Source organism: Trachinotus anak, unplaced genomic scaffold (assembly GCF_046630095.1).
Source record: "Trachinotus anak isolate AG129_WGS33_773 ecotype Australia unplaced genomic scaffold, CSIRO_AGI_Tana_v1 ptg000012l, whole genome shotgun sequence".
NCBI lineage: Eukaryota > Metazoa > Chordata > Actinopteri > Carangiformes > Carangidae > Trachinotus > Trachinotus anak.
Genome location: NW_027273863.1, coordinates 11,364,634 through 11,389,335, shown reverse-complemented (window position 1 = coordinate 11,389,335; position 24,702 = coordinate 11,364,634). Strand labels below are relative to the sequence as shown.

Genomic DNA, 24,702 nt, shown 5'->3' with positions numbered 1-24,702 from the left:
AACCCTGAATGAATACTTTTATCAGTGGATAGTATGCACGGTACAATCAAGGATGTATTATATGAGTACAATATAATCCTGTGCAACACAGCCAAATTACATTCATGTAGCAGAGTTTTTATGGTGAAGCTCACTTATAGATGTACCAGTGGTGCATATTTAAAAAATATTTTTTGGATACATCTCCTGATTGTAACAGTGAATATTAATTAAACAGACTGAAATGATCACAACAGTTAATTAAAACACTTTAAGACTGTGCATATCTTTTTCCAATACATTTTTATTTTTCAGTTTTAAATAGCCGAAAAAAAAAAAAAAAAAAATGAACCCAGGTGAATAAAACCACATGGTGATCATCCATACAGCTACATGTGCATATCAGTTATGGTTCTTGTTGAAGCTGTAAACCAACGCTGAAGACCACCTAAAGAGGAAAATATTTGCTTGTTTTAATTGTTTTGTCATATGTAATTTATTATCCTGAGAAATTCAGTATGAAGTCCCAATTTAAGAAAATGAAACAATCAATATTGCTGATGCAAAAATACACACATACACAAGGACACCCATCCACTCTAAAAATTATATCAAAACCCATCCACTCTCAACTAACACAAATAATTGAAAATGAAACATGGTGGCCTTCTTCTTCTTCTTCACTTCCAGAGCTGAAAAACTTAGATAATCCTGACTGATACTGCAACAACACCTTTTAACTGACACTTTTCCTACAGAAGCTTTTTTGCCAATTAAACCTAATAATCTCGCCACAAAAATCTTCTCAAGAAGAGACTGCAGGCATAATGTCTACCCAAAGAAAGAGACTAAAATTACAAAGCTTGCAAGAGAGCAAACAAACACAAGAATACAACAGTCATAAAATATTTTGGGCTTACTTTTACACTGGTTTAAGTCTTTGGCTCCTTCAGGTTGCTGAGAGCAAACCTGAGGAGAAATACAGTTCTGATCACTAATTACTTCTGCCCTCCAACTCCCAGCCCCACACCCCCCTTGAAAAACATGGTCATCCCACGCGACTCTTACATCTGAGCTACTTCAAATAACATAACTCAACACTCAAAATGACAGAGAAACACATCCAACAGTAACCAGAAGAAACACAGCAAAGATCAATTTCATGTTAGCAAAAATGTTCACGAGGAGTTCGACCCACTGACTCAGACGTTCCTCCAGACAGAGTCCCCCATCGTCACAAGTGCTTGTTATCACGGAGCTGAAACCAGATCATGATGTAGATAAACTGTCCACCGGTAAAAGAGACACAAGGCTTCCAAGGATATCGTGGCATGCACAGGAACTTTGAAAACACTGTCCTGTGTCAGTTCATGCCCTGTCCTATTGAAGCGAGACAAAATGTCAGATTAAGTGTGTTTGCAGTACACTGCTCAACACAAAGCAGGTTGCTTGAAGTCCTCTTCATTCATCAGTCACTTAGACCAACTACTGGTGAGCAACGCCCAGTTACAATTAGGGAAATAACGATATGCAAGAGAGAGGCTGAGAAAAGTTTGGAAGCGTTTGCACCAGTGCAAATGTTGCTATTGTTGACAGTGGTATTAATCCTACAACACCTTATACTATACAGGGGACTGAACTGAAATTAAGCAATAGTTTACGGTATTCTCTCAAAGTAAGGTTTTAAGTGGTGATGAAAACTGTTGGAATAACTGGTGGCTTTTGTGCTGGTGCAAATTTTACCAGGTCTGACCTTCCACAACGATGCATCGATTTAAATCTCTGAGAATAATTCAGAGATTTAGGAAAAAACAGCTCTTTTCATTGGTTTAAAAGTGTGAAGCTTCAAATCTTTCTTGGTTGTAGTTGACCTGATCTGGCAACCCGGGCAGAAAAAAAGGGGGTAGCATATGTCAGCTAGATTGCGTTGCTGTCAGAAAGCATGTCACGACTCCTCATTGCCTGAATCGTCTTCATCATAGCAGCAGTCGCCATCCCCGCCCTCCACGTCGTTGTCATCGTAGTAATAGTCATAGAAGAGGTCAGAGCCTTCATCAGGGGGCGGGATGCGTGTACGGACGCAGTACTCGGCTAGTGTGGTGGGGACTTTCACGCCGTCACGCTCAGCTTCTCCCTTAGTGGCCAAAACCTGTTTCCTGAGGGAGATATAAAGAACATACACAGTGGTTGGACAACACTGACTCTTCAGAAACTGCTTCTTCAGCTGTGGTGTGCTATGATAATATTGTTTGACATTTTACCTGATGATTTCTACATATTCCCGGTCCTTGCCCTTGCTGTCCCTCCATTTACGGTACATGACTGAGGCGTCCACATTAGCAGGAGAAAAGGTGTTGGGTTCATTCAGCAGCGAGATCACACTCAGTAAAATAGTCCTGGAAGAAAACACAAAAGATGAGTGGAAAGGGAGATTGTTAAACCTATAAAACTGTCACTGAAATATACCCCTGAAATTAGAGATATGGCCCTTTTAAACAGGATTTATCAACCAATAATTTTCTTGATTAATAAGTTTGTTGTTAAAATTGAGAAAAATGCAGATCAAAATTTCCCTAATCCAAGCTGACACATTTAAATTCTTTAATCTGTCTGACCAGCAGTTCATTAATCCATTATCAAAGTTTTGCGGTTTAATTTTCTGTCTATAAACTTATTGGTTACACTTTAAGTGCCCCTGATTTAGCATTTATAATCAGTACACAAACATTTAATAAATGTTATAACACCCTATAATGTAGTTGTACGCAGCTATAAGGGCATTTTTAATGTCAACTGATATACAGTATTGATCAGCAATTATAACTTCTCCCTTTGAAAGCACTGTGTATGACTACAACTGTGTTTCACTATATTGTCATTCATTATCTGTTTATACACTACCCTCCACTTATGGGTGCCAACAGGAGTTATAATTGTTGACAAATAAATTAATAAACAAATATCTGCTTACAGTGTGTTATAAACTATTTATTAAATGTGTATATACTGCTTACGAATGTTAAATACAGGGTTTAAAGTAAAGTCACTTAAAAATCTTTTTTTCACAACAGACATTTTGACTTGTAGTAGCAGGAAAAAGCACGGGTGTCATTAACAAACTCAATGAAGCAACTTTTTCGTGCTGGAAGAACTAGTAAGGAAATATCTTCACTTGTCTGTCTTATTTAGGTAGACAGTATAAACTGTACATTTAATTTCCAATTAATTTTACGGTATTTCTGTGTTAATAGATCAACACAGAAATACTTTAAAATTTTGGTTAAATAAAAATGATGAGCTGCTTTATATGAATGCAGTGCAATTCCAAAAATAAATAAATAAAGTAAAAAAAAAAAAAACATTAAAATTAACTCCTTGTTTGTGACTGAGTATTGGATACAAGTATACAAGTTTTTCAAAAAGAAAATTGTTATCAGAGATGGAGAATTCATTGATGTGATGGCCATTTCAAGGAAGAAAATATCAGAACATTTTATGATTAAAGCTGAGCTGGAATGCCTACACATTTTGCAGCTCTACAAATAACGAACAACAAGCAAACAAAAGGAAGATGTCCATTGACAGATATGTCCAAAAACAGATCGCATTACACGTGTGGTGCTGATTACCCAAATATAGATTCAATGTTTGTTTCTGGGAACTTCTGAAGAGACTCCACTGAAGACAAATGTCATGTGATAAGGGTATGAGTCAGGTAAATTATTGAAGTGGCTGAGAGAGGACAAAGCAGGGAGGTAGCCTACAGAGAAAAGCGAGACATTTGAGGAGAGATAATGAGGGAGTGAGCTAACCGGACATTCTGGGTGGGATTCCATCTCTCTGAAGGCAGCTCTCCACTCTGCGGGTCGTCCACTGGAGGGTGCAATATAGAAATACACACATCTCCATTCTAAAAGAGAGGCAATCAACTCTTTTCACTATTTGATGCATCATGTAGCAATTAATAAGAAAACACACAAGCATGACAAAGACGTTAGATAATGTAGATTATATAAGAGATTAGATAATCGATTATAAAAGTGAGCCGGGCTGTGATACTACACCTCATAGATGTTGGGGTGCCACATCTTGGTGAGGAACCGGAAGGCAGGTGGGGAGTATGGGTAGTCTATAGGGAACTTGATCCGAGCCTAAGACACAAAACAGACCTGTACATGTAGCTGTACACTGTATTGCTACAATATCAGGCAATTTTTACTAACAGGCTTGATTGCTACCGATGGTGTTGTCATATGAGTGGTGCTCTCATCTGTAAACGATTCTCTGTAAATGCTGATTATATTTTTAAGAAATGCATGTATTCTATCTGCTCAAACCACTGAATAGCTTTGGAGCAAGCCTGAATTTTTTAAAAATTAAACATAAATCTTTCATACCACTGCATGGTACAATATGGCAACCTGGAAAGTGAATAAAGGTCCAAACAAACTAATAATTGTTGCTTTTGGGGAACAGAGGGTGAGGAGGAAGGCTGCGTGTATCCCGGGGGAGCTCTCACACCTTCCTGCAGGAAACTGGCTTGCTCAAGTCTTACAAACTTCCAAAGGTGTTTTCTTAAATGTGTATATTGTATTTTGCCACTTGGAGACATCATACTGTCAGTGGCGTTATTGTGTGCTCTGCGTTTTAATGAACTGCCAGATGCCCCAAAGACAACATTCAATAAACTGGTATCCTATGCTATTCTTACCTTAAAGTACCCCCCTTCATAATGAGTGTTTGGGGGTCCGAAAATGGCCACTTCCCAGTTGTACAAATCAGCCTCGTCCACCAGTGTTATTTTGAATCCCTCGACAGGTTCCTCCTGAAGGCTCTTCATTTCCAACATGAGTGCTTTCTGTGAACTGGCTACATGAGAGGGGTCGTGTTGCGCCATATTGGTCTGGTTGGCTTTCAAGATTATCTGGAGTCGACAGCTGACGGGTCTCGTTTACACGAACACGGCTAAGTTAGCCTAACTAGGTAAACAACCTGCCGACACTGAAAAACAACTTGTGTTTTCGATGGTCGGAGACAATGAGACAGGCCAAACCAGCCGGGCTGCGCACAAGCCGAGAAAAAGCTTGCACTGATTTGTTCCCAAACCAGACGAATTATTCACCTATGTCAATATTTATAATTTGTTGAACAGGCCAAACCATCGTGGCTGACCGGCGTCCCGAGCTTCAGTTGATCTACCTGGCAGGGCAGCCACGGGTATAAGCCGTAAATCTACTGGTAGCTCCTGGCTAATGAAGGCTAGCTGACAAGCTCTACTTTACCGAGCAGCTGGAGCCGAGTTTACCGTGGCGCCAACAGTTTCCGCTTCCTCCCGAGGATCCGAGTTGAAAAGAAAACACAACTAATGAATCCGGTCAAAGTTAGAAATGTAGTTGATAATGTCCCAACACAGGACTGGGTAAAGAATAATGTTGTTGAAAGGAGTCCCCTCTCCCTCATAACAGGCAAAGGCGCCCTGTGCCTTCTGGTATTTGTAGTTCAATTAAATCAAAACATTACTTTTCCCCCTGAAAGCAACCAAGAAGCCGCACAATGTCGTACAAAATGACGTGTTTATATAAAGTCTAATTTAACCAAGCGGAATTCATTTAGTTGTGACCGCTATTTCCTGAATATTTTATTTAAAAGTGATTTCCGGGAACTACATTTGCCAGTCACACGGCGTCACGAAAACGCCAGCGTTGTTTGTTTGAGAAGCTGCTCTGACCTATTTTCTCCCTCAAATTATTTTAACATAACGTCAGATCTCAGCGATGGCAATTTGACTTTGAATGTTTAATGTGCTGTAAAAAAACTGCTGTTAAAATTAAATGGTGTTTATTTGTTTTTTTTTTTAAATCGGTCCACCTGATGTCTCTATTCTGCGCCACATTATAAAAAGCCCCTTTTAGATGGCTTTCTACTGCCTGCGTAGACAATTTTGTGGCCGGATAATTCACAGTATTGTTTTGTTGAGAATAATAGAGGCTGACATGAATGTTTACTTACTTCATTAAATGTTTCACAAATGCATACGTTTTAATTAATTCCACTGTGAGGACAAATAGTAAGGAAAACTATTTTTCTTTGTTACCTCTTATTTACGCGACAGGCTGCCAGTCGGACCCCGCATCGAAGTTCGCGATGAGCTCGAAATCACGACGTCGGTCCCGCTCAAGGTCCAGGAGCAGGAGCCGGGATCGGCGGAACAGGGCCAGGGTGAGCAGGTCCCGGTCCCCCGAGGAAAGGAGAGGTCGCAGTCGGTCCGCGGACACGAGAAGAACCGCCCGTGGTCGGGTACGGTCAGTCAGCGGGGACTCCAGCGATGGCTCCCCGGCCAGACGTCGGCCTCAGCACAGGGACGGTCCAGGCTCGAGAAGCAGCTCCGAGAGCGACAGGAGGCGAGGACCACACCGCCCCAGAAGCAAGTCGAGGGGTCGGTCCTCCAGGTAACTGTCCCCGCTGTCCGATGCTAGTTGGTTAGCATGGGTGTACAATGTCTTTCGATTAGTTGTTATGGTTGTGTGCTTCCGCAAATTAGAAATCCATGTGATAACTTTTGTGAGTCTTGTTTCGGAGAGCATTTGTGCCAGCCTTGTTTAAGATTGGATAAAGGTTGTCCAAGGAGCAGCAAAAAAAGACTTTCGTGTTAAATTTCAAAAATAGCAGCTGCATCAATTAGGATGACATGACAAGCTGCTGTGTCATGATCTGTGACAGTATTCCCAGAAACAAGACTTTTGTTTTTAAGGCAAACACATCAGTGGTGATTATTCAAAACTAATTTTTACTTCTTGCAGCACCCTGCTAGAAGCCAATTGACACTACTCATTTTGAGCCTCCTCGAAATGGGTTAATGTACCCTGTTTAGTTTTCATACATGAAAGCATTGCTGAGATATGTCCTCAATTCTTGATCCACATGACAACTTTTGTGTGGCTTGTTCTGAAGATTATCTGTGCCAGTTCTAGCTCATCAGTGAGCACAAATTTACTTAAATACTTTTTCTTTCTCAGTTCTGATTCAGATGATCCTAAAACGAGGAGGAAGAGAAAAGAATTGGAGATCCGGAGAGGAACATCTCAAGAGAGGAGAAGGGGAAGGTCCCCGTCCAGCTCTGACTCCCGTAATGGAAGCAGTGATAGAGAAAGAAGACGACGGAGAAGTCCTGACAGAGGGAGTCCGGTCAGAGACAGACAAAGGAGGGAGCGGGACAGAGACAGAGACAGGTGGAAGGGCAGCAGCAGAGAAAGTGAAAGAAAAAGAGAGCGAGACAAAAGCCAAGAAAAGAAGAAGAGGAGTGAAGATAGGGAGCGAGGGAGGAGTGAAAGAAGCAGAGAGAGAGCTGACAGAGACAGAGGGAGGCAGCGCTCCAGTTCAGCCGAGTCGTCTGATAGCTCAGGGTCTGATCACATGACACACACAGTTAAAGAAAAGGAGGAGAAGAAAAAACAGAGGGAAATGTTGAAAGCTCTGGAGACACCAGAGGAGAAGAGAGCCAGAAGACTGGCAAAGAAGGAAGCAAAGGAGAAGAAAAGGAGAGAGAAGATGGGCTGGAGTGAGGAGTACATGGGATACACCAATGCAGACAATCCTTTTGGTGACAACAACTTATTAGGCACATTCAAATGGCAGAAGGTGAGTTGGAGAGCAGCTCCCTATGATTATTGATCAGCTAAATCACAGAAGTTTGTAAAGTTTCCTATCAAGACTTGGCTTGAATATTGTATGTCATTCAAGATTCTTGTTGTTTTTGTGTGGATGTGTGTTTTTTAGGCGTTAGATAAGAAAGGCATCGGCCACCTTGGAGAAAAAGAGCTTAAAGAAAGGAACAAATGTATTCAGGAGGAGAACCGCAGAGAGCTGCAGAAGGTATGAGCGGAAGCGTAGTATTTTTTTTTGTGGCACTATAATGCTACCGAGTAATGAGAAACAGTCCTTTGATCAATCGAACTGCCGCTGTTAATGTAGGTAAAGCAGCTTCGTCTGGAGCGGGAGCGGGAGAAAGCCATGAGAGAGACGGAGCTGGAGATGCTGCAGAGAGAGAAAGAGGCAGAGCATTTCAAGACCTGGGCTGAACAGGAAGACAACTTCCATTTGCACCAGGCCAAACTACGGTTAGTTTGCGGCATCAGTTAATGCATATCCACACTGGCAACCTCCCCTTTTCATGTGGCAGGGGATTTCTGTTATGGTATTATTTACCTCATGTGTATGTGATCCGTTTGTTTGCACAGTTCCAGTTGACTTCCAGAGGTTCTTACAACAATACATACATGCATTGTCTCAACATTCTTGTGCGTTGTGTGTTTAGGTCCAAGATCCGAATTCGTGATGGCCGCGCAAAACCCATTGATCTTTTGGCGAAGTACATCAGTGCAGAGGATGACGATCTTGCCGTGGAGATGCACGAACCTTATACCTTCCTCAACGGGCTCACAGTCACTGACATGGATGACCTGCTGGAGGACATTAAGGTGGGTTGTTAAGTTACATTCAAGGGGAAATGTTGTGTAGCTGTAGCTTAGACTAGCTCTAATCACACAGGATATCTTTTATAGGGGAGCTGTGGTAATGTAATGAACTAGAATACTGTGAGTAAATGCACTTTTAACTGCCCAATAAATTTGAATATGCATAAAACACATCATATCATTGGTCTGAATAAGATTTGAAAGAACACGTCAACATTAATTGTGCAAAGTAAAGATGTTTTGTGTAGACTTTTTATGTGATTATAGCATCTTTCAAATTATTCTGATGGTACAAGTTTTTATTTGTAGAAAAACTGGACAATCCCACTGATAGTTGGTGTAGTCTATGTCTCAGAATCACCTGTGTGTCTCTTATGTCAGTCAGTGTTTTTTCTTTTAACTGCCACTGGGGGGAACCAAATCCCCATATAAAAAAAAAAATGGTCCTAGCATATTTGAGATGTCGAGCTCTGACAGATTTTGGTTAAAGTAACTTAATTCATTTAGACATGAATTCTGTCAACCATGATGTTGGTATCTGTATACGGTTCACTGTAAGAGTGTTGTTACACTGGTAGGTGTATATGGAGTTGGAGCAAGGCAAGAATGTCGACTTCTGGAGAGATATGACGACCATCACGGAAGACGAGATCAGCAAACTGAAAAAAATGGAGGCCTCTGGGAAAGGACCAGGTATGTAATTTTCCATAGCATCATCAATCACTGGTTTTACTCTTAGGTTCTCTTTGTCTTCTGCTGTGTTTCTGCACCTGTGTCTGTACTCAACTCCTATTTAGTTACTGGGGTGAATGCGACAAACCGCATCTTTCTTTTTTTTCTCTTCTTGAAACCTCAGGTGATCGTCGTGAGGGCATCAACACAGCTGTGAGCACTGACGTCCAGACAGTGTTCAAAGGAAAGACGTACAGCCAGCTGCAGGCGCTGCACCTGAACATCGAGACAAAGATTCGGGCTGGAGGATCCAATCTTGATATCGGTTATTGGGAGAGTCTGCTGCAGCAAGTCAGAGTCTACATGGCCAGAGCCAGGTAAGCATGTTGGAAGGCCCACTATTCTTCTGCAAATAATTGAAATTCCTAATTGAAATGCCACTTTAGCATTTTACATAATCTAAATATATGGCAAGAAGTTATACAGATTGTGAACTGCCCAGTTAGGAAGTTTGTGGGTTTAAAACTTTAAATTTTATGTGCCAGGTTGAGAGAGCGACACCAAGATGTGCTGCGTCAGAAGCTCTTCAAGCTGAAACAGGAACAGGGAGTGGAAAGTGAACCATTGTTCCCCATCATCAAAGAGGAACCACAGAGTGAGGAAGATGAGTAAGTTACGTGGAAACCACAAGCTCCACACATCCGGAAATGGAAGAGACCCAGTAGTTCTGTCGATTGCTGTGACCTGCAGTCAAAAGTTCACTTCACATGACATTAATTCTGTGTTTCTTTTAAGGATGTTATAACCTGAAATACATGTAAAAGAAAATACTTGTGGATGCATCGACTCCTCACTCAAAAAATAACCCCAGATGTTTTTTTAACAGCAGGGAAAGGGTGGGAGAACAAACCAGAGAGACTGCAACCGAAGAACCTGGACGGTCATCATCTTCGTCCTTCACAAAAAGTAGGAACAGAGAAGCCGAGTATGAGGAGGCAGAGGCAGGGCCGTCCACATCCACAGCAGGAAGCCAAGATGAGGAGGGAGGTGAAAAGGGTGACAGGAAGGATGAAGAGGAGAAAGACGAGGTGGTGGAGGCCGTGTTGACAGAGGAGGACTTGATCCAGCAGAGCCAGGCGGAGTACGACTCAGGGCGCTACAGCCCTACGCTGCTCACGCCTTCTGAGCTGCCGCTGGACACACACAGCATCACCCCAGAGGAGGACACACACAGGCTGCAGCTGGCCCGCAGACAGCTTCAGGTTACCGGTATGGGAACATGTACACACACACAGAAAAATAAAAAATAAAAAATCACAAAAGATATAGTACTAACCCAACTGTAAAGGAGTGCATTTCAGGCATTTGGTAACGGTTAAGTTACCAACTTTCAATGTACAAAATTTGTTGATTTCTAAATATGTGATGCAGATGTATTGTTTCATTCATTGTTGTCTCTTTGACTTCTTTCTCTGTCAGGTGACGCCAGTGAGAGCGCCGAGGACGCCTTTGTACGTCGTGCAAGAGAGGGCATGGGCAACGATGAGGCCCAGTTCAGTGTGGAGTTCCCAGTCACAGGGAAGATGTACCTGTGGGCGGACAAATACCGCCCCAGGAAACCCCGCTTCTTCAACCGGGTCCACACAGGCTTCGAGTGGAACAAATACAACCAGACGCATTACGACTTCGACAACCCTCCTCCCAAGATCGTCCAGGGATACAAGTTCAACATCTTCTACCCAGACCTGATCGACAAACGCTCCACCCCGCAGTACTTCCTCGAGCCCAGTCCCGACAACAAGGACTTTGGGATTTTAAGGTTCCATGCGGGCCCGCCTTACGAGGACATTGCTTTCAAGATTGTGAACAGGGAATGGGAGTACTCGCACCGACACGGCTTCCGCTGTCAGTTTGCCAACGGGATCTTCCAGCTGTGGTTCCACTTCAAGAGGTACCGCTACAGGAGATAGAGACCACATACCAGGATGGACCAAGAGCCCAGTCACTGGGTTTTAACCATACACAGTGTATTATTTAGATAAAGTAAATTTGCATTGTTGTATTGTTTCAGCTACTATCACAGAAAAGCAGTTTGTAACAAATCTGTACTGTTGTCTAAAATTGTAATGTTTGAAAATTACACATTAAAGATTTTTTCCTCTTTTTACTCTGTGCAAGCTGTCATTACTTGTGTCCTACACAAAAGTACAACGATGATTAATAACTAAGTCATTTCTACATCTGTTCTTCACATTCTTGGCAAGTCCTGACTTGTGGAAAACTTGTAAATCCTGTTGGTTATATTTGGATGCACTGAAACAACACATGGAGCAGGTAGAAAAGGTTTAATACAATAAAACTAAATCTTGGCAGCTTGTGGTTAGAAATTAAATGGCTCAATTTCAGTTATTGTACATTCCCTGTGAAAATCATACCAGTCATAAAAGGTATTTCATTCTATAACAGAATTTTCAACAATTAGTAAGACACTAAAAACACATTTTTAAATGTACATACAATTGTATTAAAAGAAAAAGCAGAAATTCAAGCATCTCATACAAAAACTTATAGAATCTTTTGGTGTTTTCAGTCTCAAAAGTTAATAGTCGTCTCTCAAGAAAGTTTCGAACACTTGGAATGTTCTTATATTCCAACTTACTTTTAATGCTGCAAAAGTCGGCATTTCAGTTCTCAAATATTACAGCTGAACGGATGAATCCAGCTGAGGTTAGAAACAAATGGTTTGTGTCATTCCCATTCATCTTTTACACTTTAAATGGTGCTCATCGTTTTCAAATTTCTGACTCATCATCGATGTACTGCAGAGAAGTTAGGTTAACTTCTGGGGCGTCATTCACATCCCCTGCAGCACTAAATGCTGCCTCTCCTCTGGTGTGGTTGTTATTACTGCTGCCGTTGTCTCTTCCAGACATCAGGGGCTTGTCCTCTGTCAGTGCAGGTCTCGGTGGCTCTTGGTGGGACACACTGGAGTGCACGGCCCCCTCCTCATGGGACTCTGGGGTTTGTTCGCTCTTCTTTCCACAGTTCCAGGGAACAGGAAGGTGGCCTTTGTAAAAGTTCCAAGCCAAAAGGACAAGAAGAGAAACCACTAGGAGCCCGACTACGGCCTGCAGTCCAGCCACAGAGGGGCCATCTCTCTGAGCCTGTGGAAACAGTATATGACCACCCCTGTCTGAGCCTTCTATTCTGACCTGGTACTCAGCCACAGTGGCTGTGTATTCGTCTGTTTTGGAGCGCTCCACAGACACACAGCGGTACTGACCACCATCACTGTCTGAAGCGTTGAGGATAAGCAGTCCGTCTTGAAGCAGCTGAAGCCGAGCTGAAGGGGTCAGAGGGCGGCTGTTCCGCTCCCAGCTAGTTTTTGCCACGTTAGAAGGCGAAGGGCAACTGAGCTTCAGGTTGCCACCTGGCCAGATGGACCGATTCATGGGCTTAATAGGATCTGAAAATAAAACAGATCCTTTGCGTAAGCATTTTCAACACACAATTGGCCTCAGTTTATGATTCTTTTACATTTGAAGAATAGAAAAAACATGAAAATAGAAAAGCCCTGCAAGGCTCAGTTTTTATTCAGAATAGCAAAAAAAAACTATGTTCTGATCATACTGCATTGGTTAAAGTGTGCACTAGCTCACCAGCATTTGGGCAAAGAGAAGCATCTCCGTCTTTCACACTTTGGATCAGCTCGCTAAAGCAGGAGATACAATAACTGAAATTTAGTTTGGATAGAACTGGTATGGGCACTGCTTGCTCTGCGTGATGGGACAGTTGCCTACCTTTTTGAATTAGAAAGGGCAACACATTTCCCAACAACTTTGTCCCAGCCACAGTATGGGTCTCTGGCTAGGACACAGTCCATACAGGATAAGGACCTCTCACAGCTGGCCAGTGGTATCTGTGCTGCTCCGTTTTCTGAGCCTGCATAGAGATGCTCCTGTACACATCACACAGACACAGAACAATGACACTGATGTTGGTGCTTTACAGTAATATACAACGCAGGTACACTTGAGTAATGATTTCAGTAATTAATCAAGTAATACACCATTAATTTGACTATGGTTGGGTTTTAAATTACCGTGACATTAGAAAATTTCAGAATCTTGATTGGCTCTGGGGGCTGGAATAGTTGTATTTCCTCTATGATGAACATCTCTCCATCGTAGTTCACTGCTTTCAGCATGGTGCCTTCATCTTTTCATGTAAAAACAGAAAGATGCCATATTTATATGTTGACAAATATGGCTTTATGCAAAGTTATCAAAAGCAGCAGCAGTGTGCTGCACTGGTACGACCCTTAACACACACCCGTGCCTATAAACATCACGTGATATTTCTCGCCATCTGCAGCCTGCACTCGGTTGACTACGATGCGTGTAAATGTAGCTCCCCTTCGCACCAGCAGAGGCTTCTCTCCTACTGGCTGGATAGCCTGGTCCATGAGGGGCTTATCCTTGATAAATTGCAGTGTGCGGTCTGGGAGGTCCAGACTCTGATTTATACCTGCTTGACGAGCCTCATTGTTTATACACTGGCAAAAGAAGAGGGAAAGGAAAGAGAAAAGGGAGAACAACAGAGTCAAAGTACAAAAGAAATCAGTTTCCTGCTGGGCCACTTGTAAAAAAAAAAAAAAAGGAGTTGCCTTTTGAGATGCTTTGTTTATAACACACACACACACACACACACACACACACACACACACACACACACACACACACACACACACACACACACACACACAGAATAGTGGGCAGACTTACAGCTCCAGGCCGAGGGACGGGGACATCTCCGCTGTACATCACCCACTTAACAAAAGAGGTTTCTACGGGGACTGGAGTCTTGTACTTCCCCTCTGCAAACACTCTGCTGATGTCAGACACCTGGTACACACACACTGCAGACAGGTCTGATGTGTCCCTGAAACACACATCCAAACACACACAAAAAATGTGAGCCAGACAGTGTGCCAAAGACCATTAAAGAAAAAGCAGCCCTCCCCCCACTAAGAAAAACACACAAACATGTTTGTTAATTCAAACGTACGACTGTGGTGTGAAGATGGCGAAGAACAAACAGTTCTTCCAGTGCTGCTGGGGATCACACCAGCGGTAAGTGTCCTGGATAATGTATGGCAGCTGGGACTCCAGCACTGGACAGTCCAGTCTGGCCTTTAGGAAGGATGTCCACTTCCTCTGCAAAGTCCGCTTACCTCCAAGATCCCCCTGTGAGCACAGATAGACACCATGATGCCAGACAAACGGGATGCTGAATCAGACGACAGAAAGAGTGGAGGGAAGGAAGCACCGTTTAACCATTATGCCTTTGCTGTGTTTGGAAATGGAGCTTCAGTTTCTATATTTTTTGCACTACATTCCCTTTATTATTATTCTAAATATCTCAAATCTTTGTTGTAAATATTTCATCTTAATTTTATTTTAATTTTTAACTTGTAATTCTACCTTTGATTTTACTCTAAGTCTGTTTATGCTACTGTTTGCACCAATCACCAGCACAAATTCCTTGTATGTGGAAACATACTTGGCAATAAAACTGATTCTGATTCTGAAAAATTAGTGCATGCATCATAAACTCTTTGTCACCTTGCAGACACGGGCCACACGGGAGACCACCAGTTTGTTGTAGCAGTCGCACTCCACAGCTGTCTCAGTGAAGAACAGGTAAACCTTGTCATCATCTCCCTGCTCGCTGTTCTCACCCTCTGGCATCTGAGCCATGGAAACAAAATTGGGCTCTGATGGAGAAAGAAAGAATTCTGACTCAGCTATTAAGCAAACAATGTAGTTGAAAGAGTTCAGTTTGGAGACAACAAGGTCCTACCCGTCATCTTACTTATGAAATCAAAATGAACAACAATCAAAAAACATTACAAGCTATCTCATCTTACCATTAAGCCAGGAACTCTTGAACTCAGTGCGTATGGAGACAGGAGAGCTGCGCATCAGGATGGGTTCAGAGCCCAGGAAGTTCATCGAAGTGGCTGAGTATAGGTTGTTATCTGGTGAAACAAGACAGCGAACACAGAGATACAAATGAGAACATTTTGCTGTACTTAATCATCTTTGCAATTTTCTGTTCTGTTGTTTTTTAGCTACTCACCAACCATGATGGATGCATATCTCTGGAAAGGATCGAATGGACACTTCCCTTTGCCATCCTCTCCTTTCTTCTCAAGTATCAGCTTCCCATCTGCATAGGACTGCACAGACACACACAGTGTTTAATCCTGGAATGATTTGATGGAGAAACCTATACAGCAATTTATTCAGTCAATGTGTACAGTATGAGATATGGCTCTGAATGTGTCTCACCATGTAATCACACTCTGGATCAAAAGCATTGGTTCCACACACATACATCCTGTTATCCTCCATCGTATGTAATATCCTTATATAGTTCTTGCACTCCGTCTGTAAATGCATTTAAAGAAGGAATGACCAAATCTGCTCAATACATAATCAGTTTTCATCAGCAAAGACTAAAGGGACCCACCTCAGGATCTTTTCCTTTGTTTTTACACTCAGTTTTTTGCTCTTCTGTCACTTCCCATTTCACCTAAAAGAGTGACAACAATTTTAGTAACACAATTCTCCACATTTTTTCTTTTTTTCAATTGCATAAATGTGTGAATGCAACACTAGCAGCTAAGGAAGCAGTTAAAATTTGTAAATGTGACTGAAGTGGAGGCATAGCAGTTGAAATCAGTGAGGTAACTTTCAATATAGCTGAAAACTGTGAGTGGTCACATAACAATACAACAATGTTAAGGCTTGGGGTTTTTTTGTTTTTTTTTAAATTAAAAGCTGGAGAAATTTTTCCAGAAGAGTTCAGCATAATTTGACTGAATGTATTAAAGGGGTATTCAGGGTCTTTGTTGGCCTGAACTGAGCCTCTCAGACAGCACTTTTCCCGTCTTGTTTCGATCAGGTTAAAACCTGCAAGCAAGTGCTACCTGAAAGACCGGATTCAGGGCCAAGAATATGGCACTTGATGCAGCCCTAATCCTAAACGTTGATAAGGAATTTCTAAAGTTGACTAATGCTAACAATTCATGGGCGCCGCTCCAAGACAGAATCGGCCCTAACTGCATTGTTAACAAAGGTGTTCTTACTGAAGCATGTTTCTTGGAGATGTCGTTGAGGTCAAGAGCATACAATGCCTCCCTGGCACCAAGAACCAACAGATTCAGGTCTTCTCTCAACAACATGGTGGAGTAGTTGAACACACCCTCCTCATGAAACAGGCGAGCGTTGACCCCTAGAAACGTAATATGACTGATTCACTTGTCATTTAGCAACCACCAGTTACTAATCTGTGTTTCCCAATGTGTCTGTCCAATCTTAAATTGTGCCAACATGAGCTGACACATTGTATGCCAAGGTTACACAAGGCAGGTAGCAACACTCACTGTGATAAGGAACAGATTTGCGGGGAACACAGTCCAGCGGTGAGTCTTCTTCCAACGTCAAGGCCAGGGGAAGCAGCCAAAAGACACTGAGGGACAGCAGCGGATGCATGGTTCCTTTGTTCAGGCTAAGAGGAATTTAAGCTTTATTGTTTCCCTAACAGTCAGTCACACATGGGTAAAGACAGCGAGTGGCATCTATGACGTGATGAGGTCTGTGCTGACTGAAGAGCCCTGGCCCTTTTACTGGCCCCGCTCAGCAGGCTGTCCATGGTGAGATAGATGGCACAGACCAAAGAAACAAAGCCAAGGAGGGCTGAAAGAGACAAGGTTGGACGGATATCATAATCAATTCACCAAACGCGAGACCTGACAGAAGCTTAGGTTATGTATAACAAAACACAAAACACAAAGGGAATATGATGTGTTAAAAACAAAGTGAAAGAAACAAAGCAACAGCAAAAAATAAATTAAAAAAATAGAGGAATGGCCAGAAAGGGCAGAGTGAGCTAAAGTCAGCACGGCAGTAATTCTGTCAGTGCCATAGTGATGTTAATGCAGGGCCATGAAAGGCATTCAGCAGGGTGCAGGGATGTCAACCTCAGCTCTCCTGCAGCACCAAACACAAGCGCACAATGAGAGATTCACAGAGATTCACAGAGAGCAGAGAGAGTGCCAAAGTCTGGCGCTGATGAGCAAGACGCACCAAGTGTGTTGCAAGCGATGTTTTACAGACACAGACAGGAAATACTGGGGTTTGAGTCAGTCTTAAAAAAAAAAAAAAAAAAGTCTGCACTTGCTTCTCCTTGAATTAGCGTGCTGCAACAATGACAGCTGTTGTTTTCAATGACTGTGTCCAGCAGTGTCACTCCAACCTGCTCGGTGGGTGTGCGCTTTAGCTGCTTCTGTCTCAAGGACATGAGCTGTGTTTCACGGATGAGCTCCGGCATGTCAGAGAATGCAGCCCTGATAAGATGGCTCACATTTTTGGCCCCGGGGCCATAGCCAGCTTCACTCAACACCCATTCACACACACACACACACACACACACACACACACACACATATATACACAACACCTATTGCACTTTGGCATCTATGTGCCAAACGTCCTCTGGCAATATATTACAGGTAAGTTCGGTTTGAAGCATTTAAGTTAGTTTGGAGTCACTGTTGAGCTGATAAAGCGGCATTGAGGAATTTAATAATAAACTAGTGAGTTGTTTTTTTTTTTGCCTTTTTTGTTATTTCATTTCATGTAATCAGGCTGAAAGATTAGTCCAAAAGCTGGCGAAGAGCTACCAGCAAAGAGCACAAAGTGCAGCAGGTTCACAAACAACAAACACAGTCCTGCCAATGTTAATCACTTACCTGCGCACTGACACGCCCAAGACCGCGAAGACCTCCATTAAAAGTAGTCCCAACACCTGTTTACGCGCAATTTCTAAACCATTACCTCTTCATTAACCAGCAGGTCGGTGGTAAAACTAAGCCACACTGTTTTGTTTTTTTTTTAAAATCGTTGTGCAGCGCGATAAAAACCGACGCAAGCGTCAAACGTGGATGTGGGCGAGCCTGTAACTTCCTTCAAGGTGGTAGAGAGAGACAACGCAAGTGCATTGCTCTTAAAAACCCCAAAGCGCCTCTCCGTCTCTGTCGGTCCTCTCAAAAACACAGCGGTCACCCGTCATTGAAGAGAGCCCCTCGGCGCTCACACCCCGCGGTGAGAGGGGTCTGAATGGCGGCTGCTGCTCCGGTTTGCCCCGCAGGACCTTAAAGCCTCCTTCAGGCGGCGGAAGGCGCTCCTCTCTCTGGCCTGATTAAGTTTGCATCGTCCGCTCACACTTTTATGAGCTGGCACAGCTGATTCAAGACGGGGGAGGCAGAAGATGAAAGGCTGGTGTTTTACGTTTTATGTTTTTTTTTTTTTTTTTTTTAAACCACAGCAAACATGTCCAAACAGGAGTGATGGAGTAATGTTAATGTGGTTGTGTTTGAGAGCTACACTTATTTACAGTAAGTTGTTGTGATATTATCATATTTGTTAAAATAATCTTGCACCTGCACAGGAAAAAAAAAATATTATAACCATAGGCTAATTCACAATACTTATTACATGTAGTGGAGATATAAGATCTTTCAGGTGTTGTAAGTGGTTGGTGCAACATAACTTCATGCAGAAAGTCCACAGATGTCTTATGTTGCCCACAGGATGCTATTGTAACGATGGTTTCCTAGGCTGCGCACACATGCACGGAAATGACAGCTTATCTTTTTAACCAAGCCAAAGTAAACACCAGACAAATATGTTGAATAGGCAGCTCTACTGTTGGCAGGCCAGAGCCAAATACAATATAAGAAGTGCTTCACCAAAAATGACCAACAAATAAAATAAAATCCAGTGTCATCCAATATCCAATATCAGCAAGGAGCCAGTGTTGTGAGCTCCTCACGAGTATTTATTACAAAGGAACAGTCTGAATTACACAGGTTACACTGTTGTCTCCCTCCCATATACTTTTGACAGGCCAGATATTTACTGTTTCTTTTTTAAATATTATTTTCAGTTGATCATTTTCAGTAAAATGAACTTAAACTCACTTTAAAACAGAAAAAATGTGCATGGAAAACAACAAATAAAAGAGGAATATGTTACAAGTGTTTCAGATTGGATTCAGGTTTCCACAAAGATGTAGAGGAAAGGACACTTTATTTATGTTATTTACAACATGAACAGTTAACTTCCAGTATAAATGTATGTATTAAGTGTGTGGAATCATGGAAGGTAATCCAAAATGAGGGAATATGGAAAACTAAAAATACTCTCCCCTCCATGCTGCTGAACCTGTAAAATAAATAAATAAATAAATAACTTGGCCCTTTGTAAACTTTTGCAAACATATTTTCTCTTTACTCCTATCTATCTGTGGTATAAATTACCACTGATTATCGATTATCTTTAATTAAAACAGGACAGATTGTCCAGCATTTTCTGTAATCATCTACTCATGGTATTGATTTATTCCAATATCACCTAATTTCCTCATTCTCCCGTTCTCACAAGAAGGTCGTACTTTCAAATGAAGACTTGGCCAGTTTTTTTTTTTTTTTAAACTGGCCACTTAAAAAAAAACTAAATGGTTTATTTTTATGAAAGCTATCAGTTCACAACGAGGAACGATTAAGATCCATGCAAAACAATTTAATGCCCTCGATATCTAACAAACACTATTCTTTGATAGTGATCAGGTAGACACATCACATATTGTACAAACATACAAGAAACTGTTCATTGACATTTACGAGTCAGTTGATCACAGTTCGCCACTAGTACTCAGACACTTATAATCTGCAGGACTGGCCAATTCATGGAAATGTCAAAAAGAAAAATGGTCTAGAAATATCAATTGTTATTGTTGAAACACCTACAGATCTGTAATAAATAATTATTTTGTCATTAGAGGTAAAGAGGTAGGGCGTGGTGTAATACTGTGATAAAGCTAAAAGCCTTTGCCAGGTTCGGTCTGCAACATAAAAGGGTTGGTCCACGCCAAGTGTCTGGTACTTGTGTTAACACCCAAAGACTGAGTGGATTCTGCCCCTGTAGGCGACAGCCGTTCCACTGGAGGGCACCCTCACATACAATAGATTGATTTTCTTGAAGAGGAACAGGAGTCACCTGCAGTCTCCAGGCAGGTCTGAGCACTGGTGAGTCATAGCACCATACAGTAGCACACAAGCAGTAGCAGGGAACAACGAGACACTTTAAAATGAGCACCAACAATACAGTTAGAGTTGGGTTTTAGATGAACCACAGCCGTGCCATTGAATCGACAACATATTAATGGTTGCTTATCAGTCACGAATAGCACTCAGAGCAGCAGGCAGAGATTGTGCAGGTTTCAGTTTTTAACCAGCTCCACTCTTTTCATATGATTTTTTTCTCAGTCATGGTACGTGGAATGAGGTGAACAAGAATTACTGAGCTGGGACCTGAGCATTTCTGGCTTATTTGACTTTCAGAGCAGATTAAGTGTCTCAGGTGCAGCAGTAACTTCGGCAGATCAGCACACAGACATGGGCTCGGGCAGGAAAACATCAGGCTCAGTTGGTGGTCCCGCATGTGTCAGTGCTTCTCTGATAGGTTTTAGCTGCCAGTCATATTGATTCTGAGTTTTTGTGGATTGTATTCTGAAGGAAAATCATTTGTTGTTGTACTATTTTTTGCTCAGAGGCGGTTTGTAAACAGTTTCATGCATGCGGACAAAGCACTGAGAGAAAGTGGTGGTATTTGTTGTCCCTTGTCTTCCACCTAGAAGGCACAGGATGAGTACATAGCTGCGGTGAGAAGGGGTTTGGCACTGAAGATTGGGTATGCTGTGACAGGAAGCTGTTCCTTACGAGTTAAGTCACTCCTGACTGGCTCGTCTCTTCTCCAGCTTCACTTTGAGTTCCTCATTGAGTGCTGTGGAAGGACAGAAGACGCGCTTTGAACTGGGACAACTTCAGATCAACTGTTGCGGGCGACGTTGGCCCATTATTTACTCACTGTGTGCAAGAGGCGAAGGGGAGAGAATGAGTCGTCTCATTGGGTTGGTGGGCGAGGCCGGCACGGATGAAGTCAGGATACGGCGGTCTGGGGCAGGGGATCTGGACAGGGGACTACTGCACCAACGGTCTGCACCAGAATGAAAGTAGTAATCATTATTTCTGCCTGTGACTATCTGCATGTGCTGCATGTTCAAGAGAGAAACCTTGTTTTGGAGGAAGGGCAGGAGCCTTTGGCAGTGGGCTGGAGGGGGCAGTGTGGAGGATCTTTTCTCCATTTTCATCATTGGCGGAAACATATGCTGATGACACAAAAAACGTTCATAGTTGGACTCATAGATTAGTTGTAAGACGTACACAAAAAGTTTATAGGTAAAGAAAAAAAAGTCTGCCTCACTGATATTCTCCTCATACGGCTCCTCCAATAGGAAAGGTTGTAGAGTTCCTGCTGTCTTCTCTACCAGGGCGTCAATGACCTCATGAAGTGTAGCACATGGAATCTGTAAGAGGAAACCTGTTGCATTATATTCTGCTGGTTTCTTAATGGTGTTTACATGCAGACATTATCGACTGTCGTAATCTCAAAGCATAAATCAAAATGGCCAGTTTTGCATTTCTTTTTCAGTCAGTGTTTACAAGAGCTTCTGTGGGTTGAACTGTTGCACTGTCCTAAGACAGTACAATTGTACAGTACTGTACAATTATAGAGCTATATTTAGTTCTGACAAGTTGTCACTTTTGAAACTTTAACCTGACAGCAAACAAGACAGAAAGACAGAAAGAAATTTGCAGCATGAAATATATTTTTACTTCCCACTTAACAAATCTGTTATAGTGTGTGTTTATCTTTTCAAATATTTAAATGGTACAGATGCATCCATCCCATGTGCCAGATTGGTGTCAGGGTCTGTGAAGCACCACACGCAGATTTTAAATTAGGAAAAAATCATCAGATACCCTGAATTGAAATATCATAACTGTTGTGAGGAGAGAAGAAGTTGGATTGATGCCTCTCTAACCCAATGTTTCTCCAATAAAAACACAATTTTGATAGAACATCACATATAGTGGCTATATAAGTAAGTCAATTAAAATGTGAATTGTATCTGCAAGTATTATAGACTTACAGGATTTTCTACATCAATGACATAACCGCCTTGGTCCCTCTGAGTCACACGGTAATGTCTGAACACTGACCTAGATAAAAAAAAAAGACAAACAGCAGTGAAGGTTGTGTGTGTCCATGATATTTGCAGCTGTGCTGTCCAGATGTTCAGCAGGTTTTTACCCATTGAGGTCTTGTCGAGTAGTAACAGCAAGCGAGCAGCCATCTCGGCCTGGACGGAGCAACATGTTGCCGCAGTCTGGGTGTCTCTCTAGAAGGACTTCAGCTTCTGTTCGGGACACTGGTCGAAAGCACCTGCATGCCAAACACACACACACACAGATTAGAAATGATAACGCATACACATATGTTCACACGCACTGAAACAGCTATAGTTTTTGCTCTAAACACAGAGGAAAACTCACGGCGGGATCTCTCCTACTAAAGGCACAGACAGCGGTGAAGGAGGAGCACGTGTGGGAGTGCGGGTTCTCCGCCTGGACCTTTCTTTGTCCACCACCTCCTTCAGCATCTGCAGCTGGCCCGGCAGCAACGTCAGACAGGACGGGACATTGAGCTGTGATGGGATAGAAGGCAGAACTTCTTATTAAACAGCACAAGAGAAAAAAAAAAACTGGTGGAAGGATGCAGGTGTGGCATGTGTGCAGAAGATGCATATTTACATCTATGACTGAGTAGAGGAAACCTTTCCACAGCTCCCTTGATTCTAGGTTAGGTGCCTGGAAAAGACAACAGCACTTTTACACCTTGCAAAAAGTGTTCCTTTTAATGTTTGTGTGTGTGTGTGTTAGTGTGGAGTGGCATTACTGTCAGCTTGATTTCCCCATCCTTCATGCGCAGGATGAGTCTGGCTGCCTCCAGGTTTCTGTCCCGGCTGCAGTCATCCTTCAGGGACACGAACCCACTGAGGTCCAGCTTCTCCACATACTGTAACACATGCAACGCACACACACTCGCAAATATGTTCCAATGTTAACGTGACATGATGCACAGCAAACATAATGTATACAATCTGAAACTTACATGAGTGTCCTTGGCATTATTGAAGAAATACAAAGAATTCCCGCACAGACTGGTCCACAGTCGTCTGGATGCCTGTCACATGAAGAAATGATCAGATGTGGGGGGAAAAAAGGAGAGAAAGCTGTGACAACTATTGTGCCGGTTTTTAACATCTGTGTAATGGATATTTCCCTTTTTATCACCCTCACATTTCCTGTCCCAAGTCGCTAATGGATGGGGAGTGAGGCTCAGCTGCTGTCAGTCTGTGACCATGGATCACTGAAATATCCTGCACCTGAGCCAGGCTCACATTACATGTCTGTATTGAATTGAAATGAGCCTAATGAGAAAGAAGGGGTGGTGGGTGGTGGTGGTGGGGGGGGGGTCCCATTCTTTATCACCTTATAATTAAAAACAATATTGAAAAGGACCTTGTGTAATATTATCCATTTGACCGTGTGAAACATTGTATTTGAGATACTGGAAACGCAGCCCCGACACCAGGCTGTCAGAACAATGTGTCAAAAGGTCTTTTCTGAACCAGCATTGATTCTGGACGAGGAAAATGCTTGGCAGACCTACTGTTTGTGACATGCAGTATCGGACTTATTATTGAGGTAAGAGACACGGCCACAATTTGTTAACATGAAATAATTGAAATGGCATGCAGTTTGACAGCAGGCGGATTTCCTCTTTTCGTGTATTGTAGCAATCATTCCCTATCGGTCTAACAAAACCAGACTTAAAAGCGCAACAAAATCTGTGACCCGCTATGTGGAAAAATCCCCGCCAGCCCCAGTGCAGTCTCTCGCCTCGCCCATTCCACGACAATAAGGAAGTTGACAGCTCCTTGGGACTGGGGGGGGGGATCAGCCGGTGTGCGGTGCACAGATTCATACACACACGCACACGCCGACCACGGCTCTCTACAACATGCACTGAAACAACATGGCACTTCATCTGCACCGGGCGGACCCACCTTTTCTTTCGGTCCCCGCTTCTCCAGGTATCCTTCGTAGTAGCAGGGTGGGAGCTGCGCCCGGGGTCCCCCTGGCCCGGAGCGCTGTCTGACGGGTGCAGCCGCCATGAGTGTCGCTGGCTGGGCACCGAGGACAAAGGGGATCTGAGTAATTCGGGGAGTGACACGCCTTCGCCGATGAGATAGTGCTGTGGCAATAATCCAACAGCTGGCTGGTGTAGCCTGCTGTGTCTGGGGGTCATGCAGACGGGTGGTAGCGCACATTAAAAATTGGATGATTGAGGGATAAATGTCTAAAATAGAGATGTTTTACTGAGCAAAAATGAGCAACTGTGCGAATAAAAATAGGTCGAACCAAGAATCAGGTGAAATGTAAAAACAGAAAATCCTATGTCTCTTATTTTCTGCATCAGTGTACATATATCAAAGTTTTAGAATATTTAAAAGACCAGTTCAGTGGAAGGGCTGCAATTTT

General features: G+C 42.7%; 4 protein-coding genes across 7 annotated transcripts; 1 reads left to right on the top strand and 3 right to left on the bottom strand.

The window, feature by feature from the left end:
• Nucleotides 1-263: 263 nt before the first annotated feature.
• cdc34b (cell division cycle 34 homolog (S. cerevisiae) b) lies at nt 264-5,563 on the bottom strand. 2 transcript variants are annotated; one of them, XR_011692860.1, is made up of 6 exons: nt 4,691-5,563; nt 4,044-4,130; nt 3,792-3,889; nt 2,241-2,375; nt 1,872-2,135; nt 264-1,814 (listed from the first exon to the last, which is right to left on the bottom strand). XR_011692860.1 is itself a non-coding variant. In XM_071490845.1 (5 exons), the coding sequence occupies exons 1-5, from the start codon at nt 4,874-4,876 to the stop codon at nt 1,925-1,927; spliced, it is 717 nt and encodes a 238-aa protein (XP_071346946.1). In that variant the 5' UTR covers nt 4,877-5,560; the 3' UTR covers nt 264-1,924. The 2 variants fall into 2 exon arrangements, 1 of the variants encoding a protein (XP_071346946.1); XM_071490845.1 differs by having other exon boundaries at nt 264-2,135; nt 4,691-5,560.
• Nucleotides 5,564-6,077: 514 nt separating this feature from the next.
• Nucleotides 6,078-11,292, top strand: cactin. 2 transcript variants are annotated; one of them, XM_071490843.1, is made up of 10 exons: nt 6,078-6,428; nt 6,996-7,617; nt 7,756-7,851; nt 7,951-8,096; nt 8,294-8,456; nt 9,032-9,146; nt 9,310-9,502; nt 9,671-9,793; nt 10,015-10,394; nt 10,605-11,292. In XM_071490843.1, exons 1-10 carry the CDS (start codon nt 6,124-6,126, stop codon nt 11,093-11,095), a joined length of 2,634 nt encoding a protein of 877 aa, XP_071346944.1. In that variant the 5' UTR covers nt 6,078-6,123; the 3' UTR covers nt 11,096-11,292. The 2 variants fall into 2 exon arrangements, with proteins under 2 accessions (XP_071346944.1, XP_071346943.1); XM_071490842.1 differs by having other exon boundaries at nt 10,012-10,394.
• Nucleotides 11,293-11,455: 163 nt separating this feature from the next.
• Nucleotides 11,456-18,484, bottom strand: sema4e (semaphorin 4e). The gene is made up of 16 exons (XM_071490844.1): nt 17,944-18,484; nt 16,576-16,888; nt 16,279-16,424; nt 15,660-15,722; nt 15,479-15,577; nt 15,267-15,366; nt 15,055-15,165; nt 14,750-14,901; nt 14,193-14,371; nt 13,910-14,066; nt 13,458-13,680; nt 13,228-13,343; nt 12,926-13,083; nt 12,785-12,837; nt 11,895-12,591; nt 11,456-11,815 (listed from the first exon to the last, which is right to left on the bottom strand). The coding sequence occupies exons 2-15, from the start codon at nt 16,682-16,684 to the stop codon at nt 11,918-11,920; spliced, it is 2,340 nt and encodes a 779-aa protein (XP_071346945.1). The 5' UTR covers nt 16,685-16,888; nt 17,944-18,484; the 3' UTR covers nt 11,456-11,815; nt 11,895-11,917.
• A 781-nt stretch (nt 18,485-19,265) lies between these two features.
• stap2a (signal transducing adaptor family member 2a) lies at nt 19,266-24,637 on the bottom strand. Of its 2 annotated transcripts, XM_071492473.1 has the most exons (12): nt 24,228-24,637; nt 23,270-23,341; nt 23,054-23,173; nt 22,909-22,965; nt 22,651-22,802; nt 22,409-22,540; nt 22,248-22,317; nt 21,518-21,620; nt 21,327-21,422; nt 21,122-21,250; nt 20,974-21,037; nt 20,766-20,884 (listed from the first exon to the last, which is right to left on the bottom strand). In XM_071492473.1, the coding sequence occupies exons 1-11, from the start codon at nt 24,489-24,491 to the stop codon at nt 20,982-20,984; spliced, it is 1,251 nt and encodes a 416-aa protein (XP_071348574.1). In that variant the 5' UTR covers nt 24,492-24,637; the 3' UTR covers nt 20,766-20,884; nt 20,974-20,981. The 2 variants fall into 2 exon arrangements, with proteins under 2 accessions (XP_071348573.1, XP_071348574.1); XM_071492472.1 differs by having other exon boundaries at nt 19,266-21,037.
• Between the last annotated feature and the right edge of the window lie 65 nt (nt 24,638-24,702).